At 46.1% G+C, this 22,048-nt stretch overlaps 1 protein-coding gene across 1 annotated transcript in view; it reads right to left on the bottom strand.

Moving 5' to 3' along the window:
* The window catches only part of PSMD1 (proteasome 26S subunit, non-ATPase 1), a 114,700-nt gene extending 92,995 nt beyond the window's left edge, over positions 1-21,705 (bottom strand). Inside the window, exons 1-9 of the mRNA XM_073589300.1 lie at positions 21,555-21,705; positions 18,186-18,229; positions 16,480-16,553; positions 15,733-15,902; positions 13,248-13,453; positions 12,924-13,067; positions 12,609-12,835; positions 12,193-12,253; positions 10,054-10,182 (exon numbers count right to left, since the gene is read on the bottom strand). Coding sequence (XP_073445401.1) covers positions 10,054-10,182; positions 12,193-12,253; positions 12,609-12,835; positions 12,924-13,067; positions 13,248-13,453; positions 15,733-15,902; positions 16,480-16,553; positions 18,186-18,229; positions 21,555-21,570 — 1,071 coding nt within the window. The 5' untranslated portion in view covers positions 21,571-21,705. The remainder of the gene's footprint in view (positions 1-10,053; positions 10,183-12,192; positions 12,254-12,608; positions 12,836-12,923; positions 13,068-13,247; positions 13,454-15,732; positions 15,903-16,479; positions 16,554-18,185; positions 18,230-21,554) is intronic.
* Positions 21,706-22,048: the final 343 nt, after the last annotated feature.

The following is a 22,048-nucleotide window of genomic DNA, read 5'->3' as shown; positions in this document are numbered from 1 at the left end:
GAAGGAAGAATCGACCCGATAGAATGAGAGGTGACGACAACCACCAGTTGAGGGACCGCTTGATCCGGTAAGAAGGAGGAACAGGGCGATCCAGGGACCGAGGCGACCTGTCCCACTTCGACAGAATGGCCTGCTGGAGAGGTCTGGCGTGAAATTGGGCAAAGGGAACTGCCTCTATCGCCGCCACCATCTTTCCCAGGACCCTCCTGGCTGTACGGAGGGACGGGAATCGTGAGATCTGCAGCGATCGTACTTCCTGCTGCAGAGAGAGAGAATCTTCTCTTGTGGGAGAAGGACCCTTGACCGACGAGTGTCGAACAGAAGGCCTAGAAAGACCAGGCGTTGGGTAGGAACCAGACAGGACTTTTTCCTGTTGACGATCCACCCGAAATTGGAAAGAGTGTCCAGGACGATTGACAAACTTTGGTGAGCCTGTTGAAATGAGGGAGCCCTGATCAGAATATCGTCTAGGTACGGGTAAAGAACGAGACCTCTGACTCTCAACAAAGCCATCAACGCAGCCACGATCTTCGTGAAGAGTCTGGGAGCGGTGGCAAGACCGAAGGGCAGTGCGATGAGCTGGTAGTGGTGCTGTCTGAGGAGAGAGGCGATAGCCGTAGAGAACCCCGGGATCAAGGCTGGATCCTTTGGAGGCCGGGATTCGAAGAAACGATCCCGTGGGAGAGAGACGAACTGTATCTTGTATCCTGAGGATACGACCTCCCTGACCCAAGCGTCCTCTACGGAGGCCAGCCAAACGTCCCTGAAGGAAGGAAGTCGGCCTCCCAATTGGAAAGGCCCCTCGCGTGTCCGACGATAGTCATGCTGAAGTAGACCGTCCAGATCCAGATCTGGACGGTCTGCCCTGGGAAGAGTGGGATCGCCAGGAAGGAGTGGGTCTGAAGGAAACTTTCTTTCTCTCCTGGCGAGCCTGCGGTCTCTGTTGGCTGGAGGAGTTGTCCGCCGTATTGAAACGGCGGAAAGTCCGAAAGGGTCGAAACTGACGCCTTAGTGGAGGTCTGCGAGGATTGGACTGAGGGAGGAGTGAACTCGTGCCTACGGTGGCGTCCTTAATAATCTGGTCCAATTGGGACCCAAAGAGGCGCACCCCCTGAAAAGGCAGGTGAGGGACTTTTTAGAAGACAAGTCCGCTTGCCAGGCCTTTAGCCAAACTGTACGTTGAATTGCAACTACGTTGCTTGACACCTGAACTGCACAGGATGCGGCATCCAAGGAAGCGGAAAGAAGATAGTCCCCAGCATGGGAGATCTGATTGGCGAGATCGGCCAAACGCTCCGGTTGCGCCTTATCTAAGACGCCTTGACGAAGGTCGTCTGCCCACGTGGCTATGGCCTTTGCTGCCCAGGATGAAGCAAAGATTGGGCACACAGCCGCTGAAGCCGCATCAAAGGCAGACTTCGCCAGGGATTCTATAATCCTGTCATTAGAATCCTTTAGGGACGCCACGCCTGAAAGCGGGAGAACCGTGTTATTGGAAAGCCTGGACACCAGGGCTGTGGAGTCGGTAAGCCACAGTTGCGACTCCGACTCCTGGATTTTATCAGGCTCCGACTCAGACTCCGGATCCTTCATAAATGGCCAATTCATAACAAATTTACTATTGTAAAATATTAAACATTGTGCTTATTCAGTTTCTCACCATCATATAAGTAATCAGACCACTTAGAGCAAAAACTACATTAGAATATAGCAAATATAAACTTTTCTAAACTGTAAGTAAATATGCAATAAACACTTTTATGCAGTTAATAAGAAGAAATCTATAAATTTGTCCCCAGAAAAAGTATTGCCTCTGTCAGATCCTCCTTCATGGATGCACTCAAATCTGATCTAATTATTTTGAGAGCAGAGAACAACCTCTCTACACTAACTTGTGTTGGTGGCAAAGCAGTAACCACTCGGGCAACATCTCTGACAATGTCAGGATACAGAGGAATCGCTTGTTGCACTGTTATTTTTGATGAACGGTCAAATTTCTCAATTTCTTTTAGTGCACATGAAAAATTCTGCTGAAATGTACTGGCTGTGTTCCTTGATGGGGATGACTCTTCTTCTATGCGGGAACGCTTTGCACGGTCCTTGTGATCCAAATATTTTTCGAAATTAAATTCTTCATCAGTTGATGATGAGGGTGAAGATGTGGCAGGACGACCAAATTCTTCTTGTTCCTCCTGACTGTTCTGCAACCCTTTCATCCTTACTGCTATTTCAAACAGAGCTTCTTTTCCTTTACTTAGCTGTTGATCATCTAGAAGAATCCGATGCATTGGGTCTACATAAACAGCTGCCAAAAGAATGTTATTTTGTAATAGTAGCTCCTCTCTCCGTTTTATTGATGTAGCAATGCCACTTGCAATTAACCCTCCTCTTTGGGACAGGCGAAACGTCAGGTTCTTCCACTCCTTTAAGAAAATACCTGGAGTTAAGTCCTCTGCTTGTAATTTTTTAGTCACTGTAAATGGGTGCTCTAGCAATTTTTCCAGCTCAGTCACCTGATTCCACTGACTTTCATTTAGCGTCAGTTAAGGGTTAGCCATGTCTACAAGAAAGGTTTTCAGTTCAACCAAGCTCTGAATCATTAAGTAAGTACTGCCCCATCGTGTGGCTTGATCAATAATTGCCCCTTTTCCAGCACGTCTCTTCAAAATTGAGTCAACTTTAGGGGTTCTGGCAACAGTAGCCAATTTTCTCACCTTGCCAATCAGTGCAGCAGCATGTCCTTCTTGCAGACTGTCTCTTATAGCCAGCTGTAGCGTATGCACAACACAGCGCATGTGATGAATGAAAGAACATATTGACACAGTTTCAACAAGATCATCTAAACTATCATGTTGCTGTTCATCTGAAGCAACTTCAGTTTGCTCCTCAGTTACAATACTGTGTTCCTCTATTTCAAACATTTCTGTGTCTGTGGACCCAGAATGTTCTTCTAGCTGCTGGTCACCATCATTACGCTCATTCATTAGCTTAATAGTACTTATCATATTTGAAGCATTGTCAGTTACGACAGAAAGAACTTGCTCTTTTTTAAGTTCATAGTCTTGCAGAACCTTTTCCACCAAGACCTGGAGAAACTCACTGGTGTGATGAGCTTTGGTGTCTTTTACTGCCAATGTCTTGGTAACTATTTCATTTTTGTCACAAACAAATCGGACATTGATGGCAAAATAGTTCACTCTGTAACGTGTGCAGGCATCCATTTTAAGAAACAGAAAGCGTTCCCTTGAGAGTTTTTTTTAAGTTCTTCCTTTTGTTTAAAAGCTTCTTCGATTACTAATTTTCTAATACTCTCTCTCTCCAGAGAAACACCAAGCTTGCGGGCCATTTCCCCATTCAGACACATAAAAGCTGGTCGTGAAAATAATGAAATAGGCACACTATCCTTTACAACAAGCTCTATGATCTGTTTTTTTAAATGTATCTACTGTCATTGTCACAGTAACTTTGTCACTGACAAAATATCTTGCAACTGATGGCTGCAAAGTTCTCTGCTCCTTTGTTTGGCTGGAAGAGCTGGGCACTGGTTCATTGGTTTGGATGCAGTCTTTCTCATCCACTGCTTTCAGTACTTCTGGATGAAAGCGCTGTAAATGTCTCTTTAGATTAGAAGCTCTGGTAGGAGCATTTTTATCTTTGCCTGAATATGCACTCATCTTGGCTTCACAGCATTTGTTTTCGTCTGGATCATTTGTCATACACTGACAGACATAATGTTTTCTATCTTGAGTGATGGTGAAATGTTCAAATACAGCTGATTTAATGTGATGTTTCTTTGACATTCTCAGGTTTTTAATTCTGCATTCACAATCCAAATGACAATTGTTTTTCCTAAAAACAATTGTACAAAATTATTGCCAGGTCGTACAACTGATATAGTGGTCAGTAATACTGTTATTATTCCTCATGTACTCACAGTTAACTGATGCAAAGTTTGTTGAAAGGATAATACTTCTTACAGTCTTCCTCTTCTGAGTAGCAGGCAGCTGTGAGATGCTTGGAAGACGCACACCTAGTATGATCTAGTCTAGAGGAGGAGCTTTACTACTAAGAATTTGCAACACATTTTCACTTTCAGTTTCATACATTGTAAGTAGGGGGGTTGGGGCAGCATGAGGTTAACCAAGTATAAGATTAGATAAGGGCAGTGGAGAACAGTGACACACAAGTAGTAAGAAATGTCTCTATCTCCAGCAGAACTGCTTATCACTGTTGTTCATAGTTTGATAGAACATATATATTTGAGTAACATTTATAAAATTCATATGAAAGTTCAATTATGAAATATTAATACATTTTTTTTTTTAAAGCTGGAGTCGGAGTCGGTACATTTCTACCGACTCCAGCCAAAACTAACTCCGACTCCACGACTCCGACTCCACAGCCCTGCTGGACACGGGCGGATCCACCGAGGGAGAGGCCGACCAGTAGTCAGTGAGCTCCTTAGCAAATGGGTAGAGTACGCCTAGACGTTTTCCTCTTTGAAAGCGTCTGGTCGGATCCTCTCTTTCCTTGGTAAAAATCTTCCCAAACTCGGAATGGAAAGGAAAAACCCTGGAGGGAGTTTCTGCCCGTCTGGATCGCTGCAATGAGGTTCTGCACTGTGACCTTCATGTTTGCATCCTGGTCTGAATCCAGCTCTAAAATCCCTTCAGATGACCTGTCCGAAAGCGCTTCACCTGACTCGGGAAAGGAGGCCCGAGAGGGAGGCTGCTGAGAAGGGCTATGCGGTGAGATGGGACTAGGAGAGGAATCCGGCTGGGCATCTTGCCTGGGTCTTTTGCGACTAACGCTGGCTGACTCAGATGGAACAATTTGGGACCTGCTTGGCCCTGCTGAAGAGTCCAGGGGCAACTTATCAAGAACGGCCACCAGGGACTGAGACACCTTGGTGAGGTCTGCCACTGATTGAGATAGCGAGGAGGCCCAGCCAGGCATGGGGGGTTCACTCTCACCTGGAGCCGTAGATGGCTCCTGGACGGCATCAGGCTGAATTGGGTTGCTACAATCCAGGCAGAGGGGAGTGGACTGGCCTGAGGGAAGTTTGCGATTGCACGAAGAACATGCAAAGAACTTGACTAAAGTGCAGGGGGGGAGCAGTAGAGCGGGTACGATCAGACTTAGAGGTAGACATAGTGAAAAGCTGAGGTAATGCCGGAAGGTTGGGGGACAGAGGGCGGAGAAGGGTCAGTCTGCAGTGCAGAGCTACTCACGGTCCGGTGTCCCCAGAAGCGATGCTCTGCGACCTGTCAGTGGATGCAGGTCAGAGCGAAATCCGGCCGATAGACCTCCTGAACGAAAAAAAACAGCTGGCGGAAGATGATCCGGTGACGAGCTGGTGTCCGGCTAACAGGCTGGTAAAATGGCGCCTGCCTGAGAAAAAGCGCGCGTCCAGGGGAGGAGGGAGGGCGTAGCACATCGCAGGGTTAAAATTCACCGCCCTCTAGCCAATAGCAGGCTGGGCAGGTGAAGGACAGGCGGTGGGAGGGCCTGGGAAGAGCGGGAGAGAAGCCCGCTTAGAAGAAAGGGGCGGGGCCGCGACGCAGCGGTAGGCCCGAACTGAAGCCGGGGCCTAAATTAGTTGCGGCGGCCGCCTGTCAGCAGGGGGTCGGTGCGGAGGTCGGAAGAAGGGGACGCCGCAGCCGCAAGCCGCTCTCAAGGGGCCAGCAAAAAAGAGATGGTGTGCCTATAGATGTAGGGCGACTGCGTGCGACCGCAGCGCCCGCATCCCTGTGCCATTGAAGAGGCCCCCTGTCCGTCGGGAATGAGCAGCCAGGTAATAAAAATAAAAATAAAAAAAATCCCCGATCCGTTACCTGGGTCTGAAGAAGTCCTGAGTCTCATCCAACCGACAGGCTCTGGTAGGCGAGTGGGAGGGAGACTGGCGACAAGGACCCCTGGAGTCGCTGGCACATCTTGGTGTTGGCGTCCGTCTGGCTGGTCCTGCCGCGGAGAACTGCAAGGATACGGGGTGGAAGTACACGCCGTACTTGCAGACTCCATGTGGGAGTACAGATGTGACTTTTCACTCTGTATCCCTCCGTAGAACCTGTAAAGGAACGTCGCACGACGAGGTAGATATGGGTCTAATGAAAGACCCGTGTCCACCTCCTACTGACACTAAGCTAAACTGAGGAAATTGGTGCCGGTCGGTGGGGTGTATACTGAAGAGGAGGAGCTAACATTTTTTTGTGCATAGTGTCAGCCTCCTAGTGGCAGCAAAGCATACACCCATGGTCTCTGTGTTCCCCAATAAGGCGAACGAGAAATGTATAATTTGGATCACCATTCACAATAAATCAGCTTTCACTAAAGAGTCTGAAATGTAAAGAATTGAAAGGAAGTCTGTCAGTAAGCTCACCGCACCTCCCATTCATTAAGAGCATGTAGGTCTATTCATGCACATGAGCACACTGAGATCTCTAACGGTTCCTGCATTCCTGAGTAAATAGTGTTTTCATATATATATGATAATGAGGAGTTTAGTGCGCGGACGGAGCATGACAGAGCCTTACCTGGGCTTCAGACGCCCTAGGTTGGCACCACATCCAGCACCAGACCCTTTCGATTGATAACTCACTGTCTCAGGCCACAGTGATCTACCAAGCCAAACACAGTGGTGCTAAGCAAGGAAACAACCTGGAGGGGGCCAGACTTGTTAAGTGCTCTGTCATACCCAGGGCATTTAACCTCTCATTGCATACTAATGAAAAAAGTCATTACTTAATATTGCAACCTATAGAAGATATGAAGGTATGGATGGTTTAGCATTTTAAAGAATGGCATGACCTTATATAAGGTTTGGGCAGATGGAACTTGATCTTAGGCTGGTTTCACACTTGCATTTTTTTGCACATAAATGCGCATGCGTTTTCCCCCCTATACTTAACATGGGTGCGCATTGTCACGTGTTTGTATGCGTTTGTATGCGCATGCATTTTTTGTAGTGTGCCCCCGAGTGCACAAAATGCATCCTGTTGCATTTTTTGTGCGTCCGACCTGTCTCTAAAAAACGCATGCGCACGAAATTCACCCAAAATCACATTAAAGTCTATGGGAGTGCTGACATGTGCATGGTCATGCGCACGTCAGCGTTTAAAAACGCATGCTTTTTTTTTTGCAAAAACCATGCGCAAAAAAACAAGAAAACGCATGCTTTTTTTATGCGCATCTGCACTGCGCACGCAGCGCAAAAAAAAGCAAGTGTGAAAATAGCCTTACTGATAGACTCCCTTTAACCCCTTAACATCCAATGACGGACATAAACCGCCATTGGATGCCTCCCCCTGTTTTTTCCAGGGCATGACAGCTGTTATAATCAGCTGACAAGTGACCGGAACAGCAGCGAGTGAAATCGCGATTCATCCACGGCTGTTAACATGTTAAATGACGCTGTCAAACTCTGACAGCGACATTTAACATGTACATGCAGGAAGCGCATCATTCCCTCATCCCATCGGCACCCGTGTCACATGACTGCGGGTCACCGATGGGTTGGCATGACAACCCGGGGTCAGGAGAAAACCCCTGTGGCTGTCATTGCTGGGTCGCTATGAGTGCCGCCTGGTGATCTGCACTCATAGCAAGTGAGTATATCTGCTACATAGAGGAAGGCTGCAGCCCTGCTCTATGTAGCAGAGGCGATTGGACAAGTACAGCTTTTAGTCTCCCATGGAGACTATTGAAGCATGCAAAAAGTAAAAAAATGTTTTTAAAAATATTTAAAAAAAATAATAAAAAAGTTCAAATCACCCCCTATTGAATCATTCAAAATAAAACAATTTAAAAAAAAAAAAAAAAAACTACATATTTGGTATCGCCGCATTCAAAATCGCCCGATCGATATAAAAAGTGAATTAATCAAATCGGTAAACGGCGTAGCGAGAAGAAAAAAAAAAAAAAAAAAAAAAAAAAAAAAATATAATATCGAAACACCAGAATTATGTTTTTTGTTCGCTGCAACATTGCAATAAAATGCAATAAAAACATCAGATCGGCACGCAAAAAATAAGCCCTCAACCAGCCCGAGATCAAGAAAAATGGAGACGCTACGGATCTTGGAAAATGGCAACTTTTTTATTTTTTTTATTTTAACCCCAAGTGTGTTTTGCTCGTTAATGACCGGGCCAATTTTTACAATTCTGACCACTGTCCCTTTATGAAATAATAACTCTGAAACGCTTCCATGGATCCCGGTGATTCTGACATTGTTTTCACGTGACACATTGTACTTCATGTTAGTGGTAAAATTTAATTCATATATCTTGCGTTTATTTGTGAAAAAAATGGAAATTTGGCGAAAATTTTGCAATTTTCTAACTTTGAATTTTTATTGGCACACAAAATACTTAATAACATTTCCCACATGTTTACTTTACATCAGCACAATTTTGGAACCAAAATTTTTTTTTTGTTAGGAAGTTATAAGGGTTAAAGGGAATCTGTCACCCCTTTTTTCGAATATGAGCTGCCGGCACCGACATCAGGGGCTTATCTATAGCATTCTGTAATGCTGTAGATAAGCCCCCCCCCCGATGTAACCTGAAAGAGAAGAAAAGTTAGATTATACTCACCGAGGGGGGTGGTCCGGTGCGACGCCTCTCATCTTCTAGCGGTGCCGTCCTCTTCGTTCCTTCCTGTCGTGGCTCCTGCGCAGGCGCACTGCTCTGCCCTGTTGAGGGCAGCACATTGCGCCGCTCCGGGGTCTTAGGGAAGCATGTAGGGAGCCCCCCTCCCTGCGCGATTCTTCCCTGTTCCCCCCGTACACTGCAATCATGTTTGATCTCAGTGTGCCAGGGGTTAATGTGCCGGGGACGGTCCATGACCGCCCCTGACACATAGTGTCGGATGTCAGCTGTTATAAGCTGTCAATAGACGATGTACATATAGAGAGTGGTGTGGGTGGGGTTAGCTTTCTCAGCTCTGCTGCATTGCTAAACCTAAAAACACGGATTGTATCAGAATGGCTGCACCTAGTAAACTAAGTAATACATCATTGGATTTAAGGTCTCTGCCTACATCATGGTGCTCTCAGATGAGGTAGCAAAAACCTGCAGACAGATTACATATGTAATCAAGGGGAGAAAACTTTGAAAATATGCTCTTCCCACGATTAGGAATAGCAGAGTCCAAAATGCTGCATTCTACATTACAAGCACAGTGGATGCGATTGATAGAAATTCCATACCCTCTGCGCTTCTATTTACCGCTGCATAAACTCACACGAGGTGCGGGTTTATGAGCCGTAACATGCAAATTTCTGTTGTGGAGACACCAGTCTCCGCAACAGAAATTTCCACAATAGGATGTATTGTACCGTATTTTCCGCTTTGTAAGACGCACTTTTTTTCCCCGGGCACACAAAGCAGCACCGCTGGGCACTGGAGACACCTGCAGCACCGGCCAGCAACCCGCCAGACACGCGGAGAAACCTGGCAGCAGAACAAGACCCTGCAGCAGCAACGGCACACATCAGAGCCCTCCCTCATCCCAGAATGCGGTCTGCAGCATCACTCTACGCCTGCCTCCTCCAGCAGCGAGCCTGGGACCCCGCTACACCGAAGCCACCAACCCCGGTAAGCCATAAGATGCAAGGATGCACCACCATTTTATTAAAAATATTTTTTTATATTTCTCCTCAAAATTTGTGGTGCGTCTTATAATCCGGAGTGCCTTATAAAGCGAAAAATACGGTATGTGGTAAATCTGCATGGTTCAGTGAACACATGCGGATTTACCTGTGTGATTAGAACACAGAGAAAATACTCTGCATCCAAAGCACTGCTACTTCCTGAGCGTGGGCATGTACCCTTTTATAGATCAAATCAATAATATTAATTAATAATGATATTATTTAAGATATTTTTTTACAATCTAACATGTAATTAACCTATACCACGAAAAGGGACCCTTGTAGCTGATGAACAGAGTTGTGTTACAGGCTTCAAGCAGTTATGGACAATGCATTCATCAGGTTTAGATTAATTCAGTAAAAAAGTGAAGTAGTATGGTGTTACAGGAAATAATGTAACAAACCTTAGTGTTCTTTAGGATCATTAAATCTGTATTGTTATTCCGGATCAGAAATTGTAAGTGCAGCTCTATGGCCATCTCCCCGCTTAGGATTTTTATCATTTTTGAAATCTGGTCTTTTGGTTCTGGACTCTGAAAATGATAAAAACAGCAAAATGGACAATAAGACAAACTAGATATGATGTATGTAACAGCAAGTCCACAACATTTAATGGTTGGGTACGTTCCAGTGCCAAAACCCTTCTCTTCTACTATAAAACTACTGATTTCATTCAATCCTTTCCCTAAGATCACCAAGAATAGGGAGGAATTGTACTGTACATTTAATAGTCTACAGCAGAAGTCACAGCCCACGTTCCAGGAATCAGAAGATTAAATCTAAATATACAGTGTAAAACTGATCTGGGGGAGAAAACCAGGTCCCTAGTTACAGTAAGGTATCAGAAAGTCACAATCTGGTGCGTGGTGACAAAGACAGAAAGCAGGAGCTACTGATCGCAGCATATAAAAAGTTATCCAGATGGATTCAGGAACACAGACTTTACATCACTATGCACTAGGAGTGAGCTTGGTGACAGAATAAAAAGGGAGACTCAGCAATGTATCCCTGGAGGAAACCATTTAACGCCTATTCACATCATAGCAATAAGTGACAATGTTGTGACAGGAAGCAGTTAATGGGGTTTGCCAAGGGACGCATTATACAGTAAGTGGTAAAACTAAAACCACCTTGGCTGATTGGCTGACTGGGGAGACTGAAGCGTTCATTCCATTCACAGTTTACACAGATCGGTGAAGTACATGTATTAGTGCTTCTACCTGGTATTTCAGATTGGGAGCATGCACTGAATCTGGGCGATGACAACGGGTTTGGCGCAAGTCGGCGCACCGTCAAAAGGGCGCATGCGCCGTCAAAATCATACCGGCGCACGGCCTGCGTACCCAATGCTACCGATAGGGTACACAGGTCGCATGCAGCGTCATGCGCCCATAGGAGGAGCTGACCGGAGGGGGGGGGGGCGGCAGGGGGCGGAGCTGCACGGCAGCCGTACGCTGCGTTTCCTAAGGCCTCTTTCACACTTCAGTTTTTTTGCATCAGTTCAAATCCGCCAAAAAGTCATTGAAGCGGATCCGTTGTTAACTGATGTGAACGGATGGCACAGGATCCGTTTTTAGACGGATCCTGAAAATGCGGAAATTTAAAGGAAATGCTGGCGAGAGAGAGAGAGAGAGAGAGAGAGAGAGAAAGATTTTTTTTTTTTTGTCCGGCACCCAGAAAGAATTTCGGGTTAAATCAGTGTCTGGAGGATCCGCCACAGAAAAAAACGTTACAAGCTCCGTTTTGAAATCTTTGAGGATGGTGACGGACAGCAACTTTTGGCGGATCCTCACAAAAAACGGATGCAACGGACAGCAATCCGTCACAATCCGCCATTAATGCAAGTCAATGGGGAAAAAACGGATCCTCAAAAAAAATTTGAGGATCCGTTTTTTTCAAAACCTGGCGGATTGTGACTGATTGTAAAAAACGGAAGTGTGAAAGAGGCCTAACGCAGGTGTGAAACTAGCCTTATACTTCAGCTCTGCTCACTAGAGCTGTCACTCAAGGAGAGCACACCCTGCCAAAAACCATGATATAAGGAGACTGCAAAGATCTGAGCTGCTTGAGAATACCCTTTAAAAGCCACAGATCATAGCACAAACGGAGTGTAAGAGCCACTAGGCTTGGTTCACACACAGGTCTTGGGATTTTTTTTGTAGCCAATGTTAAGAATAGCTGAAAGGATATATTTGGCTAAAATAAAAAAACCAGACACTCTAAAGTCAAGCAGTCATCTATTACAAAGGGTGAATTTACAAACTGTTCTTGAGGTGCTTTTCTACAAGGATTTGCATAAAAAGCACCTTATTTGATAAGACTTATCATGATTTATAGGTTAAAAAAAAAGGTGTTTACAGAGCAGATCTTAGCCACATTCAGATGATCATGTGTGGACCGTGATGCTAGGACTGGCCATGGGTCTCCTGACCCAAACAGGACAGCCTTATATAATACTATGAAGCTGTCAAGTTCGAGCTCAGGAGACCCGTGGTTAGTCCGTGTATCATGGGCTTCTGAATGAGGCTTTATAGTACACTGACCAGGTCTGTTGATTTGCTGCCTGTTGTGCTTGTGGGGTTTTCCTCAGTTTCCATTGATTCACTGCAACATGAAATATAAAACAGCATGGATTATATGCAGACCCTTTTACTGTCATAAGAAGCTTGCTTAGCTAATCTGAGAGACGGCCAGCATCTACATACGCCTACACACAAGGTGGAGAAGAAGCTCCCTGACACCTTATGCTATGTGGGAGCATCACAGGAAGTCTCAAATGTTCAAGATAAAGTTGAAAAGTGAAATTATGCCACCCATGGAGTTTTGACAATGAGAGTATATTAGCAAGTTTCATTTGAACACAAAAAAATTTAATTTGCAGTTTATTTTTATTGTTTTAGACTATTCTGAACCATTTGATAATTCTCATGAATGTAATCTGTGTAGGAATAAAACCTACCTGTCTTTTGCAGACCCTGGTACAGTGCCGGTGTTTGTTGATCCTGGTACCGATGGAATTGGGGCTCCAACAGTCCGAAGATTTTGGATAACGGAAGACAGGAACTGCTGGCTGGCACTCTCATACAAGTCAAAGCAGATCTGATAAGCCATAAGTAAGTTATCCTCCTTCACCAACTTCTCCAAAATGTCGCTAACAGCTTGTGGGTCATCCAAGAAGATGAGGCACTGATGGCAGAAAAAAAACAAGCAAATGTCCAGCTTATCACAACAATTGTTTATACGATTGCCATATTGACCATGGTGCTAAAGTTACCTGGCACACATTGATGAAGTCTGGTTTCTCCAAGTTCATATAGATTTTGACCAAAACTCTGAGAACTTTATTCCTGAACTGCTTGTTCTGCATTAAAGACATGCAGACCTTTAAACTGTAGGCCAACATACCAGGGACATCATTCTACAACACAAAAAGGTTTTAGAATTTAAGAGAGTCGGGAATCGTTAACACCTGCAAAAATGCACACATTTCATAATAAACTTCACAAACTCAACTGAAATAACAAAAAAAGCCTAAATAAAAGTCATTACTAGCAAGAAAATAATTCAGACGTGCCAAGAGGAGAACCATGGGTCTCACCGATTCCAGAATGGTTTTCTGGAAGACATCCAGTCGTCGAGTCTCTAAAGCAATCCCGATTGCCTGCTTGTATTTGTGGTCATCAAGGCAGCGCTGGAACATCTTGTTCACTATCCCTTCTAAGCGCTCATCCACCGGCTTCTTCTCGCCCTCCGGGAGCTCAGCGTTTTCCACACACTGCTTGGTGTAATGGTCAATGCATTTGGCTACATAAGAAAGCGAAAGATTTAAAATAACGCAGCTAACAAAAGTGAAAGCAGATCAGGTACCTACTCAATCCTTTAAATCCTCACCAATTGCTCAAACCACAGGACACAATCAGTCAGTGCGTGCATATAGTGGCGGGCGGGCTCAGAGGTAGGGGGGCATTTACACGGCAAGATAGTCGTCAATGGGAGCTGTTAAAGACGCTCATTTCACAATGATCACACTGCCGATCACCCGATGAACAAGCAAAACACTCGTTCATCAGGTGAAATGATCTGTTATGGAGCATCAAGCATAAGCATTCCTGGTGGTGCATCATCCTGCTTAAACCAGATTCGCACTACCAAGAACAATGGCGGCCTACACGCACTGAGCAATCTAGTACAGATCATTTGAGGCACAAAGTTTGCTTTGGTCTGCCTGTTTAAACAGGCATTCAAAGGAGCATTGAACAGTAAAAGTTTACCGATCTACGTTAGTATCGGGCCACTGGTCGGTCCACGCAAACGGACGTTAACAGCTCCTCCACATGGCTTCAAGAATTGCTGGGGATCTGAAAATCTGTACGTTTTCAACTTACAGGAGGAGGGGGCCATATATACCAGGATGAGGTGGCATGTATACCAGGATGCACCTGGATGGAGAGGCATATATATACCAAGATGAGGGCTATTAGTACAGAATTGGGGGACATAAACCCTATAACAGTGTCAGCAGCAGGCCTCTATCCCCATAACAGTGTGTCCACAACCAAATTTTTTGCTTTTTTTTTTTAAAAAAAATTATATATATTTTCCATATTTTCCGTCTCTAAAACCTTGGTGTGTCTTATGGTCTGGTGCGCGTCTTACAGTCCGAAAAATAGGCTATACTAGAAAATAGCTCAAATTATGGGACTAAGTAGATAGAAAGTTAGAAGAAAAATGCTTAGCTTTAATGAATCAGACCCGGTATGTGTAAGCCATGGTTCATGAAAAAAAAAAAAAATCCAGGCAGTTGAATCCAAGCTTTTTTTTTTCCAGTCTATGACTAAGGCACCCTAGCCAAAATGAGTTTTTTTTTCTGTAGTGCTGCCCTGTGTCATGCCGAAATGTTGGACTTTTAATATGCTTAAATAAATGTGAAGTTTTATATTCACCTGTTTTTCCATCATCGCTGGAGAACCACACCTACTGCATTATGACTGCATCACAGCTGAACTATCTGACCCTAGGGTGCTTTCAAATTGCATTCGTGCACCTATTCAGTGGCTCATATCGGGGCTAAGAACGAAGCCCCAGCAAAATGGGATTTGGACATGTGTGCCGATAGGGCCATAGACTATAATGGTGCCGATGGAGTGAACGTGCATCACTGTTGGCTGTGTACGCCTACCAAAGACAGAAATTCAGACATCGTAGACTGCACCATTACAGTCTATGGCCCCACAGGCGCATATGTCCAAATCCCGTTTTGGGGGGGTAGGGGGGGGTTCAGACATACCTTTGACATGAGCCACTGAACGGGTGCCTAAATGCAATGTGACCACACCCTTTCCGTTAATGTGGACATAGACTTTGGTGATGACAGATATGTCACTAATTAACATAAGACAGTGCAGTGGATCTTGCCGTGGGTCAGTCTGCAAAGACATCTGCAGCATAAACTCAAATCAGCAGCAAAAATCTGCCTCAAGGCTGCCAGATGAGAATGCAAAACTATCCAAGAGGGTACAGTTACACGTAGCGATGCACCAGCGATCCCGACAACGATAAGGATCGCTGGTGCATCGCTAAGTGGTGGCTAGTGAGCTGCTACACAGGCAGATCTCACCAGCGACATCGCCGGGGTCGGGGGTCGCTACTTACCTGTCACACTAGGCGATCCTGACGTCCTCCCGCCCGCGTCCACACGTCGCTTGTCGGCGCCACAAGAAGCCCAGCAGGTAGCGCCCGATGAGAAATGGTCCAGGACGTTCTCGCGCGATCAGCGATGAGCAGCGGGGGAGCCGGTCGGAGGTAAGTATCAGACACATCGATATCACTAGCAACGTCACAAAATCGGTGACTTTACAGCGATATCGCAGTGTGTAACGGGGGCTTAACACCAACCAGCTATAGATGGCCGATAATAGCACAATACATCTTTACAGCAAAAATAGCCGAAACGAAAGTGTGCAAATAGCAAAATCCACAGAAAGCTCCTCAGAACTTCATATTTTATACCTCTCACACCCTCTCCACCTTTTCCGGAGTTCAGAAACTGCCTAAAACCCTTTATCTAGCCAATTCCAACTTACCGATAATAGTCTCCACATATTCAGAGTTGTCGTTCACGTTGAACAGATCCCCGGCCCCCAGGGCATAGTTCAGAGACTCTTCAAAGGCCCCTAAGTGGTAAAACACTTTGGAGGCCACAAGGGCAGCAAACTGCCTGCTCCGAAAAGTCTCATCTTCATATAGCACTTCACTGTCAAGCAAACAGAGTAGTAGTGGATGCAGTCATTAAAAGGGTCAGATACAACATTGAAGGAAAACGTTCCTCATTTCATGCCAGCGCAGTACTGGATATGGGATGCCGCCAATCGGAATCATTGGACGTGAGGACTGGCAGGGACCTGCCGGGGTAATGTGAGACTGGCCTTACAGTGGGAACCCATGCACACTTCTATACGCTGCTTTACATCATTCATCCCATAACCTTTGGAGCCCATAAAGACGGTCTCCTGCCGAGATCATAGGAGCGCTCAGCAGAGAGAGTGCGTCGGTGTATGGAGGAGTCAGGACAGGTAGCTGCCGGTCGGAATGAATGGCACAACATTCGGCAGACAGTTATGCATTATGGATAAAGCCCCTCCAACTACAGTTTATTCTATTCTTACGGTCAAAAAATGACAAAACCCTGGTGAAATAAAATCTGAAAGGTAATCTAACCCACAGCCCTGGCAGCTTAAAAAACGGTTCTATACACAGCTGGGCAGGGCAATAAAAAAGAAGTACTCTGTGTATTTACAAACCACCTTAATTATCATGGGTAAAAGTCTTACATTTTATCCACAGACTCCGAAATCTCTGCCCAGAAGTCATTGACTACTGCATTCAGCTTGTGTAATGCGAACTCCTAAAGGAAAGAATTTTCTGATGAGTAGGCAGATCTACAGATTTATTACAAAATACATGCACAAAGTACATAAATATAGAGAACAGCATGATGCAGAGGCAACGATCCTGACACCAGCGATGTGTCACTTATCTTACTGGATGCTGCAGTTTTGATACAATCACTGCTTTAGAAGTTGCAGATCTAACAGTTCTCTGAATGCCGAGCTCTGTTTAACCCTCCCACACTGCTGATTGACAGCTCTATGTGTACGCTGTGCATAGGCAGAAAGCTGTCAATCAGTGGTGGGGGTATGATTAGACTACATGGTAGCAGGTTTACAAGTCCTGTAGTGATCATCTCCTGCTGATAAAACAGTGATTTCTTAAAAAGTACACTAAGCAGATCAGTAAGTGATATATCACAGGAATCAAGGTCTCTGATGCCTATATTAAGCGGTTTCGATAGAAAAGACCAAGTGACCGATTCCTATAAAGAAGGAATGAGCATTTACAGTCTAAAACAGGTGGGCAATTTCTCAACAAACTAACAAAACCCTCACTGGTCAGGTACAATGATAATTGAGAAACTGGGTCTGAGCAGAAAAAGTAAATTAATGTGCATGCAAAATGTAATTGCATATGAACACATGACCTTTACACAGAGAAAACCAAAAGCAAAACACAAAACAAATATCCTGGAATAAAAAAGTAAAAAAATATATTGCAAAAATTGCATGAAGGTAGTAATAATAGTAATAATAAGGGTATTTAGTTAACATAATTTTGATCAAAATTATGTAGAAGCCATCCCGCCACGTCACGCCACATTTTGCTTTTGGTTTTCTCTGTGTAAAAGGTCATGTGTTCATATGCAATTACATTTTGCATGCACATTAATTTACTTTTTCTGCTCAGACCCAGTTTCTCATTTGTTTCATTGTGCATTCTGTGCATATAAGGGTGTGACCGCCCTGTTTCTGAGTTGGAAAATCCATCCTGTCTGGCCTATACTATTACTGGTGGTTCAGTCCCTCTGTCCTTGTTCACATTTACGTCACTTGACAAGTGGAAAGGTTTTAAATACAAGAGTTAGGACTGTCCCACAAGGGTTGCCGTGACGTGGCGGGATGGCTTCTACATTATTTTGATCAAAATTATGTTAACTAAATACCCTTATTATTACTATTATTACTACCTTCATGCAATTTTTGCAATATATTTTTTTACTTTTTTATTCCAGGATATTTGTTTTGTGTTTTGCTTTTGGTTTACAATGATAATTGAGCTTGCAGAAAAATAATTGTTATCGGCAGCACATCATCTTGTGCAGAAAAGCCAGGCGCTGCACACATGAAAGAACCATCCTACGGATAGAACTGCTGTAAGCCTGTCTACTAAACTACCACCGGTCGAGGTGCTGGTCTCTGACCGGCAATCACTCAACGGCCATGGATGGTAGACTGCTTCATCGCTGCTCACAGACAGATCTAGCAGATTGGTGTCACCAATCACAACAGTCTAAACAAGCTCGGACTGTTCTGAAGGACGAGAAAAACCTCAAAAACATCACACACTAGTAGAGAAGACTATAGTAGCAAGAATCCATGCAGGAAATATGTAACATAGGATTAAAAAGAAAGAATGAGCAAACCTTAAGCTGAGGCTCCTCTTCATCAAGAAGGGACAGGATGCCAGCTGCAGGACAAGAGGACACCGAAAGGTCACATGAATGTGGAAACGGCCTGTTACTTCGATTTTACAAAACTATAATACAGGTACGTGCGGATTATATACGTTATTAGGCTAGGTTCGCACAATGAAGATTTTTTTTCAGTAGCCAGAATTTGCTCTCTTGCAGTGAAAACGTTATAGTAAAAACACTTTTATTCTTCTTCAGTTTTTGCAGCGTTTTTTTTAGCTGATTATGTGTCATTTGTGTACAGTTTGTAAATCTTCTCATCAAGTTCTATGAATGAAAAACCGCTGCAAAAATCCTGAAAGAATTAACATGCTGGAGATTTGAAAAAAAATGCTGCAGCTTACAAATTGAATCAAGAAAAAAACACCACCATGTGCAGGAGAATTCTAAAATCTCTTAGGTTTTCGTACTGTACCATGTATTGAGTCACACTATGCAATACATGTATATTTCCAAAGGATGCCACTGAAAAGTAAATGGGGGGCCTATGCGGGGTGGACAAAGACAGAAAAGAGCCCCTGTGCAGTCCAATGCATCTGTGACAGAAGCAGATTGCTGCTTCTAACATGGTAGAGGACCCCCTTTCTTATTGGGGCCCTGTGCGACTGCCCAGTTTGCATCAATGTTATGTCCGCCTCTGAACCTATGAATACACATGAGTTATACCAGGAGGGTGTCATCTACATCATCAAAGAGATACTGCAAACACTAGCAATTAATTAAAGGGGTTCTCAGGTCATTTAAAGGGGTTTCCCACTACTAGGACAACTCCTTCTTAAACTAAATGTTCAGCCCTGTCCTGATAAAATAAGAAAGCCACTGTCCTTCTGTGCCGGCTCCATTCCAGCTGTGCTCATGGTTGCGGTGGAATGACATGCGATGCCCGGCGCCCAATCAGCGCTGGCGTCACTGTCCAGCTGGGCTCTGGCTTCCTCTTCATGCTAGGTTTGTCCAAAGATGGGGACAATGACGCCAGCGCTGATTGGGCACCGGCTTCACAACTCTGCACGAGAGCCCAGGGGAGAGAGCGTGCCGACACAGCAGGAACAGTGCCGGAACAGGAGGCGAGTATAAGCTTTAATATTTTATCAGGGCATAACCTTTAGTTTAAAAAGAGGTTGTCCTAGTAGTGGACAAACCCTTTAATAATAATAATGACGTATCACTGGGTTATGGTCATCAATATCAAATCCGTGAGGATCCAACACCCATCACCCCATGGATCAGTTATCTGCTCCAAAAAAGAGAAATACTTTACTAGATATCACAGGTCATTGACAAACAGGGCTAAAAGTGACAGACTATATCCGCATAAACCATACGGGTGGTATAGACAAGCAAAGAGTCTTGGAGTATGTTACAAATGAGCATGTATGTAAAACAACATGGCAGGGATCTATGCCGACAGCATACATCATATCCCATATATAGATAGGAGTACACATAGTAAATGGGCAAAGTAATGTTGCACAGTCCACACAGACATCCATTTTGTCAAATAGCTGCAGATTTATAAGGCACAGTCAAGAGATAGTATAATGAACATACCAGACAGCAGAGCTCCAGACACCACGCTGTCTCCCGCCCACCCCAACGCGCATTTCGGAGTTTTCCTCAGGAGGCGTGGAAAATCAGTGGAAAAAAGTAATTTAACCTCTTCAATAACACTCTTCAGTGCCCACTTTGATGCCCATTTTTGTGCTAGTTTCATAACTTTTGTAGCTGCTTTTTAAAGGGAATCTGTCAACCCCCAGGACGTATATGACCTATTAATATAGGCATACAGGTAATAGAAATGTTACACTAGCCCTACCTATGTATGCCTCATATTAATGGTCTTGATGCTGAGAAATTTTATATTCTGTCTTTATGGTAATGATTTCTTTCAGGTTTCGGGGCGTGCAGTGCCTGGAAGAAATCCCTGCCTCCTGTCTTCACTCTAATACTACCCCGCTCCCATCAGCACCAGTTATGTCCCCGGAATCCTGCGCCCTGCACTCCCTCAGAAATACATACCTGATCCTCCCTTCTGTGGGCACTGCATTCAGGGACGAAGACTGCATGCATCATTGGTGCGGCTCCCCTCCATCACTCCCGCTCCATCCGCCACCAGTGGCGCGGCTCCCCCTCCATCCGCCATCAGTGGTGCGGCTCCCCCTCCATCCACCATCAGTGGTGCGGCTCCCCCTCCATCCACCATCAGTGGTGCGGCTCCCCCTCCATCCGCCATCAGTGGTGCGGCTCCCCCTCCATCCGCCATCAGTGGCGCGGCTCCCCCTCCATCCGCCATCAGTGGCGCGGCTCCCCCTCCATCCGCCATCAGTGGCGCGGCTCCCCCTCCATCCGCCATCAGTGGCGCGGCTCCCCCTCCATCCGCCATCAGTGGCGCGGCTCCCCCTCCATCCGCCACCAGTGGAGCGGCTCCCCCTCCATCAGTGGCGCGGCTCCCCCTCCATCCACCATCAGTGGCGCGGCTCCCCCTCCATCCACCATCAGTGGCGCGGCTCCCCCTCCATCCACCATCAGTGGCGCGGCTCCCCCTCCATCCACCATCAGTGGCGCGGCTCCCCCTCCATCCACCATCAGTGGCGCGGCTCCCCCTCCATCCACCATCAGTGGCGCGGCTCCCCCTCCATCCACCATCAGTGGCGCGGCTCCCCCTCCATCCACCATCAGTGGCGCGGCTCCCCCTCCTTCCACCATCAGTGGCGCGGCTCCCCCTCCATCCACCATCAGTGGTGCGGCTCCCCCTCCATCCACCATCAGTGGCGCGACTCCCCCTCCATCCACCATCAGTGGCGCGGCTCCCCCTCCATCCACCATCAGTGGCGCGGCTCCCCCTCCATCCACCATCAGTGGCGCGGCTCCCCCTCCATCCACCATCAGTGGTGCGGCTCCCCCTCCATCCACCATCAGTGGTGCGGCTCCCCCTCCATCCACCATCAGTGGTGCGGCTCCCCCTCCATCCACCATCAGTGGTGCGGCTCCCCCTCCATCCACCATCAGTGGTGCGGCTCCCCCTCCATCCGCCACCAGTGGTGCGGCTCTCCTCCATCCACCATGACACAGCACATGCCGGTGACGGAGCAGCGAACGTCAGGCCTCCACGAGGTGACTCAGCATCAGCCCGATGCCTCCGCTCCTCCTGTCCGCACCGCCCTCCCTCTCCCGGATCCCCCCAGCACTGACACTGTGTACACCCGACCGGTCCCGGCACAAAACACTCCTCCGCCAAGACTGAGCAATGAGTCAGCAGATATCGTCCTCCCTCTCCTGTAACCTGTACGCAGTCCCCCCGGTGCCCAGCATGGCCCCGCTCACCTGCCGAGGTGATCATTGTGCTCCGTGTCTAGTCCCCGTTCTTCCTCGGTACCCGGTGAACTGCTCCCGGCAAAGCGTTGTATCAATCTGCTGCTTCCGGCGCACGCTACGGGTCATCACCGGACCGGAAGTGATTGCATCCCTACGTCGTGGATTATGAGCGCCATTTTAAAAGTGGGCAAAAGCTTGTAGACGAGGGCAGGTAGAAGCTTCTTATCAGCTGTCAGTTACCTTTATTCTCAGGGTGTTATTACTTTATAGTGAGCGCTCAGGGTGTTATTACTTTATAGGGAGCGCTCAGGGAGTTATTACTTTATAGGGAGCGCTCAGGGTGTTATTACTTTATAGTGAGCGCTCAGGGTGTTATTACTTTATAGGGGGCGCTCAGGGTGTTATTACTTTATAGGGAGTGCTCGGGGCGTATTTCTTTATAGAGAGCACTCGGGGGTTATTACTTTACTAGATTATGGCCCGATGCTATCGCATCGGGAGGA

The sequence above is a fragment of the Dendrobates tinctorius genome, unplaced genomic scaffold, assembly GCF_039654945.1.
Source record: "Dendrobates tinctorius isolate UK_male_01 unplaced genomic scaffold, ASM3965494v1 ptg000107l, whole genome shotgun sequence".
Classification (NCBI taxonomy): Eukaryota; Metazoa; Chordata; class Amphibia; order Anura; family Dendrobatidae; genus Dendrobates; species Dendrobates tinctorius.
This window is presented reverse-complemented; position numbering and strand designations above follow the sequence as displayed.